Source organism: Bos taurus, chromosome X (genome assembly GCF_002263795.3).
Source record: "Bos taurus isolate L1 Dominette 01449 registration number 42190680 breed Hereford chromosome X, ARS-UCD2.0, whole genome shotgun sequence".
In the NCBI taxonomy this organism is placed as follows: domain Eukaryota; kingdom Metazoa; phylum Chordata; class Mammalia; order Artiodactyla; family Bovidae; genus Bos; species Bos taurus.
The window spans coordinates 85,936,356-85,949,717 of record NC_037357.1 but is presented as its reverse complement, the minus strand read 5'-3'; the positions used below and the strand labels follow the sequence as shown (position 1 = coordinate 85,949,717).

Sequence of the window (13,362 nt, the reverse complement as noted above, 5' to 3'; positions counted from 1 at the left end):
TGAAACCAGAGTAGTCTGAGGTCGTACTGAGACAGGAGTTGTTTGGACCTCCATGTGGGCAGTTTGAATCCCAGTTTGGAGTCCCAGGTACGGGGGCAAAGGAAGAGGATAGGGAGGAGCTGAAGGTTTCACACCCAAATCTATACCCTTAGGACATAAGTCTGGCATATTTCGCAGAGAGAAAAAGGGCAACACATATGCTACTTCTACCCATTTCCCTTGTTCCTTACAGAACCGGTCTAATTGTAGAACAGTATTATACTTAAGAGACCCTCCAACTGGCCACCGTTCGCCGTCCTCCAATGGATACCGTGGCCATGCAGTATCACATAGGAAGACCAGGTGTGTCTTCTTTAAGCCCTGGGGATCAAATCTATCCCAGTTTTTCAGGATACAGTTCAAAGGAGTGAGGCTGGAATTGTTAGCTCCCATCTGTAAGAGAGAAAAAAAGCGACCAGCGCCATTTTTCCTACCGGAGGCGTCCCTCCCTGCTCTAGATGGGGGTGTAGACAGACGTTACACCAAAAGCTTTTCCTTCCTGGTCGGACTTAGTCTGTCCCTTACCGACGCAGGGGCCGTACTCGTCCCTCCCGGTTCTACCACCGAGACGGGGTGGGGATGTACCAGGGGTAGACTTGATAGCATCCCTACTTGACGTCCAGCTCTTCACCCTTAACCTTGCTTGCCTCTGATGTCACCCGGGGTGAATCAGAGTAACTTTCCGGAATGCCTCCCAAGCTAAGACCATTGTGGGAAACATTCGTCACCTGAGTGCCTGTGCACGACCCTGAGTATTTCCTGACCACAATAAGACCGACGCGAACATAAAACTGAGATGTTCTTTCCAAGCATCACCACACCAGTATAACAGCCTCCTCTGATCCACTAAGAGCCGGCATTACCAAAGAAAAAAAAAACCCATCGCAGTCCCAATCTGAGTAACCTTTAACCTCAGAGATGTTCTGGGAGCTAGAGCTCCATCTAGCTTCCGAACTTTCGATTCCTAGCGAGGCTAGACACTTTCTTGACTACCAATCCAAGTTTGGGACCTAAGCCACAGTATACAGTAACAGTATAGATCACAAGTCCCTTGAAAGTCTATGATCCGATAGATTAGGTTAGTACTTCTAATTCCCAAGGCGTTATGAAATGGTCAAAGAGACCGAAAAGTTTGACCGAGAAAGGAGAGTTCGGTCCACACGCTTTGTTCATTTCTGGTCGGTTCTCGAAGGAGACATTGGGTGCCTCTTGGCATTGGCAGGTCGGTATAACGCCCCGACAGGTTTCTGCCGTAAGCCATATGAGATCACCGTGGAACCGCAGAGCAGGGCTCCTTACTTGTTTCACGCAGGGCATGCCATTCATTCACACAAGCACACGGTTGAGTTAGTAAAGCACAGCAGAAAACGTGTTCGCTAAGAGAACAAAGAACTAAAGCTCCAAGCATCCTTACCTTGTCCTGAAGGATCCCGGACGAGCCCCCAAGATGAAAGGTTGTTGTTGAATCACGCGAATACACCAGGATTCTTGGCCCCCGGAGGAGAAGAATTCAATCCGGGGCCAGAGACGAGGCTTGATCGCTCGGAGCTTTTGTGTAATAAAGTTTTATTAAAGTATAAAGAAGATAGAGAAAGCTTCTGACATAGGCATCAGAAGGGGGCAGAAAGAGTACCCCCCTGCTAGTGTTTAGCTGGATGTTATATAGTCACTAGCAGTCTGTTAATGAAAGAAAGGAATGTCTTAAAATTCAGAATGGCACCAGGCCCCTCACCCATAAGATGCATTTTGGGATAAATGGTTTATCCTGGGCCATAAAATGATTAACTTGAATCTTGAAGAAGGGCAGACCACCATACAAATAGTTTCATTTACATAGATTAGGGGAACAATATCCATACTGGTTTGTCAAGTAGGTTCTGGGCCAAGAGGCGGAACCGACTTGGAGACAGAGTTTTGGGGTAAAGGCATAGTACATTAGCATAGCTTAAGATAAACATTTCCATAAGAAAAAGGCATTGGTTATCTCTAGACTGGAGAATAGCTAACTTCAGGCGAAGCCGGGTGTCATTATGGCAACACAGTATTTTAAGAGAAACCTCCCTTTAAATTTGTATAGAGAAGGAAAAAATATTGCTAGTTTGTTTCCTCCTGCCGCTTAAGAGAGATAAAAATGTCTGACACTTGCAGGCTATTTCCTCCATTTGGAGACCCCTGGCCTTCCTGCCTGTTACCCTCTCAAAGAGAGGGGACATTTCAAAGGAAAAAATACGCCAAGGGCTTAGAGATTTGTCACCTATAGTTTTGGCAGCAATAGAGATTTATAAATGTGATGATTTGTCCACAGTGAGGACTTCATAGTGGGGAACGCTATCACTGGGAGGGCTTGCCCTCAGAAGTCTTTGAAAATGTCAGTATTTGTAAGTGGGGTGATTTGGACATTGGGAAGCAGTGTAAAAGTCTCACATGATAAAAAAAAATTAACACATGAGCATATTAAATATTTGTTACATCTCTGGGGAAGATATCAGGATGATGAGTTAAACTAAGTTTTCCAGGGTGCATTCAATTATTACTACTGATATTATACATTATTTCTAATATTGTAAATTATCATTCCCAACATTAAACATGATTTTCAATATTGTAAAGAATCATTAGTGATACAGATAATCACTATTAAACATTAAATTACATTTATCATACTACTCCTAATTAATACTTACAAGTGCTATGTACCTAGCACTGTTCCAGGCACTTTACACGTAAAGTTACATGCCTATGAGTTAGGCATTCATTTTATACCAATCTTACAGAGGTGGAAACAGGTATAAAGAGGTAATGTAATTTTCCCAAGGTCACAGAGCTAGTACATGTAACGGGCAGGATTTGAATGCAAATGACGTGGCTTGAGTGTTTAGATTCTTAATCACTACACTACACTACCGGTCTAGAAATTTAAATTACTGTAACATTATATAGGAAGTTATTGTTATGAGAGTTTCATGTGTTTTGACACCCCCAAAATACCCAGTGGGTGAATGCACTCATTAATCATCCTCCAACGCTAGCACAGACTTCAGAAGGATTCTGGGTAGGGACTGCAAGGCCCATCTTTCAGGGAGATGCTGGGAAAGGTTGAGGGCAGGAGAAGAGGGCGTCAGAGGATGAGATGGCTGGATGATATCACCGATGCAATGGACATGATCTTGGGCAAACTTCCGGAGATGGTGAGGGACAGATGCTGCAGTCCATGGGGTTGCAAAGAGTCGGACACAACTGGGCGATTGAACAACATCAACAACTGAGGCTTGGGTGAGAAGGGCCAGCCCCCAGGCTACCGGTGGAGCTGGACCCCATGCTGCACACCTCACAAGACTGCCACCCCCCCCCCCCACTTGCTTCTTCTCAGCGATCAGAGTCTCTTCCAATCAGAGCTTCACACACAGACATGTGGAATGCTAGGGGTGAAGGGCAACTCAGTTTACTTACTTTAGTGGATTTTCTTTCTTTTTTTTTTTGGCTGCAGTGCAGCATGCGGATTCTTAGTTCCCCAACCAGAGATCGAACCTGTGGCCCCTGCATGGGGAATGTGGAGTCTTAACCACTGGACCACCAGAGAAGTCCTTTAGTTGATTTTCCAGAAGAGTGATGGGGGGTGTAATGACCCCAGGACTACGCGTATCTTGCCTGGAGGTCCTACTGGGGTCTGGGGGAGGTGATCTTGTGTGCTGAGACTCTGTGAAAAGGGCTGCAGTAGGGCCTAGTGGTTATCCCATGAAGTATTGAGTCCTGATCCAGGGCACTACCTGTAGGTGGGCAGGTTGGCAGGAGAACCATTTCCACAATAGGCTTCATCCTTCTTCAGCCACTTTCTACTTCACCTTCCTCCCAGGGGTAAAATAATGGAGAGCTTAGGGCACTTCCCAGGTGTCTCGGTAAAGAATCTGCCTGCCAATGCAGGAGATGTGGGTTCGATCCCTGGGTTGGGAATATCCTGGGAGAAGGACATGGTTACCCACTGCAGTATTCTTGCCTGGAGAATCTCATGGACAGAGGAGCCTGGCAGGTGATAGTCCATGGGGTTGCAAAGAGTTGGACACGACTGAACACACATGAATACATGCAGAGAACAGGCCCTGGGGTCAGGAAACGGTGTAAGAGTGCAGGGAGCTGGTACTAGGGTTTAGTGAACTGTCAGAAGCTGCCAGACTCTTGCAGGCAGCTGAGCCAATAGAGACAAGGCCACCAGAGCCCAGGTCCTTTCTTTGTACCCATCAGCAGAGGCTGCCATTTGCCCCTTTTGGTGGACAGGGTTCAGTCCTCCCAGGGCATAACCAACATGTCAATATTAAGACACAAATTGTTGCTGGAAATATCTGCACAGGTAGCCATTGGGTGCTGAAAATCCCTCCATCCCTGGGACATACCTTGAGCCCTGGCAGAACCTTCCAGGAATACAAAAGGACATGGACCAAGAGGATCCAGGGGGCCATACTTGGTGACCCAGAATGTCCTGGAGGAGACCTGGGTTCTTACTGGTGGCACCAGTAGGTAGTCTGATGGGAGGGAATTTGGAAGTCTTTTCCTGCGACAAAGTAAGTGTTAGTCACTTGGTTGTGTCCAACTTTGTGACCCCATGGACTATAGCCTGCCAGGGTCCTCTGTCCATGGGATTCTCCAGGCAAGAATACTGGAGTGAGTTGCCATTTCCTCCTCCAGGGGGATCTTCACAACTCAGGGATCGAACCTGGGTCTCCTGCATTGCAGGCAGATTCTTTACCACTGAGTCACTTGGGAAGCCCTTCCTTCGACAAGTATCTATGTAAAGCAGATTCCAGTCAACAGGACACTTGAGTGTTCTACTGAATGTTTGCACCAATCTGAAAGCCCAGTTCCCAGGGACCTCACTTCAGTTGGATCTCTGGAGTGTAAGGAGCAGGTTCTAGGGACTGAGAAGGGCCTGGGCCGAGCTGTGTAAGCAAGAAGTCATGAGGAAGGGAGTGTTTGGAAGGTCTCTCACTCAGGTTTTTGGGAGGAAGATGAACCAGAAAGGTGAGGCTTGAGTCTAGAGGCCTGTTTTCGTGAATGGACAGCTGTGTAGGGGAAGGTGGAGGTGCGGGTGGGCTGATGCACCTGGTTGGTCCTGATTTTGGACCCTTGCTGCACTTCACTGCTTCAGTTGATCAAAAGAGTGAGGGGAGCAGAAGTAGGGGGGGAGGGAGAAGGGCAGAACTTGGGGATTTTCAGATCACACCTTCTCCCCCTCCCTCCTTGTCCCCAAATGAATACTTCCAAGAAATCTCCCATAGGCCGTGGGGGCAGGGGCAGGGCTGCCCTTACTTCCAGAGTCCCTGGCTGGGTTATGTTGATGGGGGTTGGGGGGGACCTCTGGGCCTACTGGAGGTCTCCCTGTTCACTCAAGTCAGACTCACAGTACAAAACCTAAGGTGGCAACAGTGACACCCACAGGTTTGGATGGGGTAAAACGTCCTCCCTGGATGACATCAGGACAGCACCTGAAGCGAGAGCTGTTTACAAATGATTGATAGGGCATTTGTCAATGAGCTGGTCCACTGGAGGTATTTGTGAATAGGGGAATTTGCCAGTGAGGTTGCCATTTGGTATGCATGCATGCATGCTAAGTCACTTCAGTCATGCCCGACTCCATGACCCTATGGACTGTAGCCCGCCGGGCTCCTCTGTCCATGGGATTCTCCAGCAAGAATACTGGAGTGGGTTGCCATTTCCTCTTCTAGGCGATCTTCCCGACCCAGGGATTGAACCTTCGTCTCTTACATCTCCTGCATTAGCAGGCAGGTTCTCTACCACTATCGCCACCTGGGAAGCCCCCGCCATGTGGCAGCAGTAGGATAATTTCTGAACTAGAAAGCTCAATGGAGTAGGAACGACAAATTAGTCTGGTAAAATGCTTTAAAGTATTGAGTAGAGAGATAATCCAGTAACTCATGGTTGGTAAGGCAGGTTACATGACAGCAGTGCTAATGCCAATGTACATAATAATTATCAATACCTCAAACTGTATATAAAATATAAAAAGCATTGGACACCCCTCACTCCCTCAGCATTGGTCCCCGGGTACCCCCACCAGGTCATCAAGTGACATAGGTTTGTTCCCAGACACTACACAGGGAGACTGCCTGCTGGGTGGTAGTTCTTTATTTCATCCTCTTGAAGAAAAAAAGGTGGGAGTGGAAACAGGGGCGAACACTGTGCGGGCTTCAGCTTCTGCTGGGGGCAGGACTCAGGCCATCTGGGCCCGCAAGGACTGCCAGGTGCACAGCCCTGGCTCCCGGGGCAGGCAGGCCAGGTGGCGGCTCTGGAACCCCTTGTCAGAGCCTGTGAGCAGCTGGTCCGTCCACAAGCAGTGAGTGTCGCTCTGCAGTTTGCAGGGGATGGATGAGCAGGGAAACACCTGGAGGAGGGGAGGGAGGAACAGCTCTGAGGGCTTCTCCTCCTGCCCCTCCAGAGAACTTTGCACTCTTCAGCTGTTAACACAGAGCTGCTAGGGAGACCTGGTGTCACCCGACATGGCTACAGACTCAAAAACAGTCCCTCCCATTGTGAGGAACAGTCATTGGGCTTGGTGAGATGACAGCAATCCATGTCAAAGATCAGTTTCCTGGAATGGTGGTAGGGGAGCAGTCAGGCAGGTCACCTGGAGGGACCGTCCCATTGGACGGGGAATAGCTGGCAGTAGCAGGGAACAACTGGAATGCAGGAAACTTAAGCCTAAGAAGGAGACATGGGGCTCAGAGACAGTCACTGGGGTCAGAGGACTTCCAGGGCCATCAGGGAGCAATCCTGGAACCCTCAGAGTGGCAGAGCAGTCACAAGGGGGAGTGAGAGGAACAGAAAGCAGGCAGTCTGCTGCTGCTGCTGTGTCACTTCAGTCGTGTCCAACTCTGTGCGACCCCATAGACAGCAGCCCACCAGGCTCCTCCGTCCCTGGGATTCTCCAGGCAAGAACACTGGAGTGGGTTGCCATTTCCTTCTCCAATGCATGAAAAGTGAAAAGTGAAAGCAAAGTTGCTTAGTCGTGTCCGACTCCTAGCGACCCCATGGACTGCAGCCTACCAGGCTCCTCCGTCCATGGGATTTTCCAGGCAAGAACACTGGAGTGGGTTGCCACTGCCTTCTCTGGCAGATAGTCTAGGGAACTGCGAATCCCCAGGTATCAGACACAGGGCAAAGGAACAAGCAGAATGTCCAGAGGAACAGTCTCGGATTTGAGGAAACAGCAAGAGAGATCAGGAATACCCCTAGGGTTTGGGGAGCAGCCATGGGGACAAGGAATAGCTAGAGGGAGCAAGAAACAAGCCGTGGTTTGGGGACACGACAAAGGACTGCTCTCCAGGAGGTAGGCAGGCTCCAGGCACTCACTGTGCATTCCTCACAACCAGCAGCATAGGTCTTGGTGAATCCCCGGCGCTGAGCAGAACTCATGCTGTTCCAGGGAGCCACAAAACTGCAGGTGGTGATGTGCAGGTGCCCATTCGACAATTGTCCTGTGGCGGGGGAGGGGAGGGGTCAACAGGCAGCTTCTGACTGGCTGAGCCAGGGACAGAGTGGCACCAGATTGGTGTCCCAAGACCACTGACACCCGCTGGGCAAAGCCCCAGCCTTCTGATAGGCTGAAATTAGGGCATTCCTTATTTCAATGGGGACCATTCTTTTAGAGCCTCCCTTCCCTTGCACTTGAGCAGTTGCCAGGCAGCAGCGGAGGGTTGGCGTGGCACAGGGCAATGGGGTGGAACCTCACCAGCTATGAGAAACTCCTCACTGCGGTTCTGGGACCTGTGGAAGTATCCGCAGACGCTCTCCATGGCAGGGGTGTAGATGAACCGGATGTCAGGGGCATCCCTCAAGGCACTGAACCCTTTGAACATCTGTCAGTGGGTGAAGGGAAGAGTCTTGTACTGACACAGTCCTCCCACTCCACATTCTTCCCTGAAGTCAGATAGCATCCTGAGATCACAGCTAACTTTCCCGCCAAACCAGTGGCCAGAGGCTTTTATTCTGACGGGGAGGAAGATGTTAGGAACTGCTGGGGCAAGAACTGAAGGGTTACCTTAGTCATCTTGATCTCATAACGCTGGTATAAGGCAGTTTCATTGACTTCTGCGGTCCCCACGAACTTGGCCCTGATGACTACAAAAGAAGAGGGGAAACAAAAGTCAAAGGGACTGCAAGGGGCCAATGCAAATAATCACAATAATACTAGCAAAGCACATCCTTAAATAGGGATTGCTGGATGCCAGACAGCACCCTAGAGATTTATACATTTGTTAATTGCTTCATGTGTATGTTGAATGCCTATTCTTGGCCAAGCACTGCTTCAACCCTTTTTCCTATATTCATCCTGTGTTTGTTCACACAACAAATATTTTAGAGCATCTCCTCCGTGCCAGGGCACTGTTCTGGGTGTCAGGGACACAGCAGGGAACAAAACACAGAAATCTCTCCCTTTGTGGTGCTCACAGTCTAACTAGGAGAAGAGAGACTAAACACACGTGAAATAATTAAGTATATGGGAAGCTAGAAGGTAGTAAGTGTGATAGGGAACTTCAGAGCTGGGTGAGGGGGATCAGGAGTACTAGGGGACAGGGGTTCAAGTTTTGAATAGGGTGGTCAGGGAAGGTCATCCTGAGAAGGTGACATTTAAGGCAGCCACTTATGTGGATACCTGGAGGGATGGGTATACTAGGCAGAAGCAGCAGCCAGTACAAGGGCTCTGAGGTTGGTCTGGGCCTTGAGTAATCAAGAAAGCATGAGGATGCAGAGCAGCTAAAGCAGAGTCAGTGTGCTGAGTGGAATTGTTCTAGAGGTAGGCACCCTCGTGCACCCTACTGAACTGAGAGGGAAACCAAAGCTGGGAGTGTGTGGGCGAGGTGGGCACACTCACCGACATCGGAGTTGCAGAAGGCCGTCTGTGGGTGGGGTGGGACGCAGGTACAGGCTCGGCTGGGGGCTGTGAGCCACAGCAGCAACAGGATGCCAGAGGCCATGGGTGCAAAGGGGGCCATGGTGCGTTCTGTTGGGGGGTGGGGAGGAGGGTTCAGAGGGCCCCCGGCCCAGGTGATCCACATACCTGGGCAGGCCTCCCACCCTACTCTACACCACACCCCTCCACAGACACAGTGGGGATTTTAAGGGGCTTGGGGATTTGAGAACCCAGGAGAGTTTAGGGGGATAGGGAGTCAGGAGAGTTTAGGAGTCATGGAGTTTGAGCAATTTAAACTTTGAGCACTAGGTAAGTGGGTAAGTTATGGGGCTGCCGTGTTTAGGGGGCTGGGGGAGTTGGAGAATTTCGGGGTGCTAAAGAAGTGGGAGGGTTGAGGAGTTGGGGCTGAAGAATTTGGGGTTAGGGGAGCTGAAGGAGTTTGCAGGGAGGCTGGGAGTTTGGGGGTTGTGCATATTGAGTTATAGAGGAGGGGGGGCAGTTGAAGGAAGTTGAGGAATTTGGAGGAGCTTGGGGATTAAGAAGTTGACAGAGTTTGAGGGCTTAAGGGGGTGGGGTGCCTGAGGAATTAGGGTGCAGAGAAAGCTTTGAGTTTAGGGAGTTGGGAATTTGGGAGGCTAGGGATTGTGGGGGCTGAGGGAGCTTCGGGGGTTTGGGTTGCTGGGGGACAAAGAGGGAATTTAGGGGACTTGGCAGCTTGGGAGACAGCTGTGGCTTTAGGGGCTCGTGGCTTTCGGGGAGCTGGGGATGGATGTCAGGGGTTCAAAGGAGTTGGGAGTGTTGGGATTTAAAGAGCGATTCCAGCCCCCCTCCCCCGCCCCCGCCCTTTTCCCCTGCTCCAGCCCAAGGTCCTGGTACCCGCCAGCCAGGCTGAGCAGCCGAGTATCAGGCAGGAACGCTCCAGCCCAGTTCCAGGCCCCGCGGGCCGCCCAAGCCCCTGCCTACCTCTGGTGTAGCCTCTCTGGGCGCTGGGTCTGCGGCGATGGCGGCAGGGCCTGAGCTGCGGAGGATAAATATCCATGCGAGGGCGGGGTAGCAGCAGCGGTAGGAAACCACAGGCCTCCAGGCTTCCTGGATGCATTACTCATCCGCCCACCATCCGCGGAGGCCAAGGGGCGGGCCCTGGACTCCAAAAAGGAGATGCATCCTTCTCCTCTCCCTTCCCCGGAGCCTCGCCCTGACCACCCCCTCCCCCGTCTCCACGTCAGGCACTATCCCTCCAGGCGGTCTCAGCGGAGGGTTACAGGCAGGATTCCGCCCAATGCAATTTCCTAAAGTCTCCAGAATCTAACTGATCACCCACATCCCCCAAAACCCCTCATGGGTGAAGCCCAAATGATTCCTTCCTTCAATAAACACTTTGGTGTGCAACTACTGTGGGGGGAGGCAGAGAGCAAACAAATAGAAACAGTGGAGGGAGATAGGGCAGGTGAATGGAGGACGGATACAGTGGGGAAACTGAGGCACAGGCGGTTAAATGATTTATCCAAGCTCACAGTTAATAAGTGGCAGAACTGGGATTTGAACTCAGGTCGTAGAGCCAAAACCTGGATCTTAACCCCTCTCAGAAAAAAACAAAAACAGGCAAACAATCAGCATTTATATAGCACCAACTCACTTCATGGAGAAGGAAATGGCAACCCACTCGGGTATTCTTGCCTGGAGAATCCCATGGACAGAGTAGCCTGGCAGGCTACAGTCCATGGGGTCTCAAAGAATCAGACACAACTGAGCAACTAACACAACTCACTTCAAGCTCATGATAAGCCTCTGAGATGGTTATTGATATTATTCCCATTTCCCAGAGGAGGCAGAGAGGAACTGAAGAACTTTCCCAGGACCACAGGGCATGGCTGGGATTTGAACCTAGGCTAACTGGTGCCAGGATCTTAACCCAGGCAGAGCACAGTCCTGGCAAGCAGGGAAGCTGCCAGTGAATGAATGAGCATTGGGGTGGGGGGAGCTGAAAGGTGGTGAAAGAGGCCAGTGAGTCAGTAGAAAACAGATCCCCTCCCATCCTGCCCTCCCCTTTCCCCACCAACCTTCCCATGCCCCTGGTGGGGGGTGGGGTGAGACAATCTGTCCACCAGCTTCCAGATGCTGCCTGGATCTTCCCTGGGTCCTGGGAAAGGGCTCTGAGGGCCAATTAACATCCTTGGTAAGTTCAGGGAGGACAGGCCAATAATAATGATGATAGCAGCCTCTTCCCGAGCACTTACTATATACTGTGCCCTGAAGCCTTCGTGTAATTCTGTCGTCAGATCTCTGTTACCTCCTTGCTAATTAAGCTTGATTAACTCAGCAAGGTTAGCACAACCATCACCATCACCAATACCACCACAACAGAAACTACTGCCAGCACTAGGGAGTTCTTACTATTACTACACATCAAACACTGCTCTGAAATCTTTGTAGCTACTCTATGTCATCAGTCCCGATTACCTCCTTGTCAATTAATATTGGCTAACGACAGGGAGGCCTGGCATGCTGCGATTCATGGGGTCGCAGAGTCGACACGACTGAGCGACTGATCTGATCTGAACCTAGGGATGTTAAAATCAATAATAATAATAGTGCTCAACACCTTTTGAGGATGGAGGCTTCCTGTGTGCCAGATACTAAAGCCAGCACAGGCTTTAGCATGCCAGTGCTAAATGTTTTGTCTGAAATAGCTGTTGTGTTCCTCACAAAATCTGTGAGTTAGAGACTATTCCTGTTCTCATTATCCTGATGAGGAAACAGACAAAGGGGTCGAGTGATCTGCCCAGGAATGAGTGAAGAAATGACTCTTTGGGTTGGGGCGGAGGTGGGGGGGGGACTAGATAAGGGGGAAGAGACATAAACCAGGAATTTAGAGAAGCTGATTGTGAAAGTGGGGAGTGAGAGTGATGAGACGGGGGCTGAGTAAGTCGGTGGTGGGGCAAAGGGAGAAGTGAGGGCAGGGAAAGTCCTGCTGCAGCCCCTCGCTAACACTGCTTCTGACGCCAGCTCTCTGAGTCTGAAACCTGAGTCAGCACAGAGTTTTGCCCACTGTCTACACGTGAGGGGTTGTGTGGATGCAGGTTATTGTGCAGATCTCGAAACCAGTGGGGTTTTCTGGAGGGGTAGTCCAGCTGGTGTGGCCACCTGGTGAGGTGGGTGTGGGGGATGTGGGGTTCAGCTGGGTGTGCAGACACCTGACAGTCCTCTCACACACCACGTGCTTGGGCCTGATTGTGCCCTATGTACAGATCAGGAAACTGAGGCCTGGAGGGGGTTAAGTGACCTACTTGGGGTTAAACACGGCCTTAGGAAGAGGAGAGGCCAAGATTCAAACCTAGGGCTGGCTCGGGGATCCCAGTGTTCAGAGATCCCTACAGGCACAGCATGTGTGGGCACACACACACATACACACAGTGTTGTGTTCAGGCTCAGGTCCAGAGAAAACAAGGTTTATAAAAGGGGCCTAAAGACTTCGGGGGGGGGGAGTGTGCATGTGCGCTTACACACAGCATCCTGTTGTGTCTCTGCTTCTGAGGGTTGTGTGTGTGGTTTTAGGTGGTGTGTGCTCCTCTGTGTGGTGTGTGGTATGTGTGTGGTGTGTGTGTGGTGTGTACCTGAATGTTTCGGATAGCCCACTATGTTTGTGTTGCTTCTGGAGTTGTATCTGCCTCTGTAAAGCAGGTCTGGGTTGCGCACCGAACTAAGGGTGTGCTGTCACCTCTGTAAGCTGGGTGTGCGCCTGTGTTACATCACCTGCCATTTCTGCCTGGTTTGCCTGGAACGCTATCTAAAGCATCCTGGCAACAAGGTAACGACTTGGTGCTTCTCAGCACCCCATCGTGACGCCACTAATTTGGGAAATGAGGAAGGTGGGGGGGCGGTGCAGGGAGGGTGAGGCCTGAAGGTCAATCGGTCACCCTGACCTTGCGGGCTTCCTGTGCCTGTGTCGGGAACTGAGAACCGCCACCACCCCAGCAGCCCCTCCGGGAATGCTGCTCTCTACCCTGTCGTCCGTCGACACAGCGGAGGGAGGGCACAACCCTGTGTGTGCATCCATGTGTGGTGAGGCTGGGGTCAGCTAACTCAGTTCCCTCTACCCTGCCCAGGGTTGGGGGAGACTTGAGGTATCCTCACACCTAAATGTGTGTGTGCGTGCACATACACACCCCAGAGTGTTGTTCATGTACTTAAGAGGTTGTGGGTGTCCCTGGTTGTGTACATGCCTGTTTGTATATATGGCAAGGCAAGTTTTATATGTATGTGTGTTCCTAGATACATTTTGTATGTGTCCAGGAGGGTGGTGTGTCTCTGTGTTGTGGGTCTCAGTGCTTCTGTGAATACCTAGAAGTGTGTGTACCTCTGGATGTAGGGTGGGTCTTTCCGTTCGGTATGCATATGCC

General features: G+C 50.7%; 2 protein-coding genes across 3 annotated transcripts in view; one reads left to right on the top strand and one right to left on the bottom strand.

Annotated features, from left to right (window-relative positions):
• The window catches only part of SYN1 (synapsin I), a 63,529-nt gene that overhangs the window by 43,126 nt on the left and 7,041 nt on the right, over positions 1-13,362 (top strand).
• TIMP1 (TIMP metallopeptidase inhibitor 1) lies at positions 6,160-9,999 on the bottom strand. The gene is made up of 6 exons (NM_174471.4): positions 9,926-9,999; positions 8,924-9,052; positions 8,090-8,169; positions 7,781-7,907; positions 7,402-7,526; positions 6,160-6,433 (listed from the first exon to the last, which is right to left on the bottom strand). Exons 2-6 carry the CDS (start codon positions 9,042-9,044, stop codon positions 6,263-6,265), a joined length of 624 nt encoding a protein of 207 aa, NP_776896.1. The 5' UTR covers positions 9,045-9,052; positions 9,926-9,999; the 3' UTR covers positions 6,160-6,262.

Bases quoted from the DNA above. Each gene is read 5' to 3' on its own strand.
- TIMP1 (NM_174471.4), bottom strand. From the start codon at position 9,044: ATGGCCCCCTTTGCACCCATGGCCTCTGGCATCCTGTTGCTGCTGTGG. The intron at 8,170-8,923 runs GTGAGTGTGCCC...CTTCTTTTGTAG, and splicing joins CTTCTGCAACTCCGATGTCG to TCATCAGGGCCAAGTTCGTG. The intron at 7,908-8,089 runs GTAACCCTTCAG...ACCCACTGACAG, and splicing joins ATGAGATCAAGATGACTAAG to ATGTTCAAAGGGTTCAGTGC.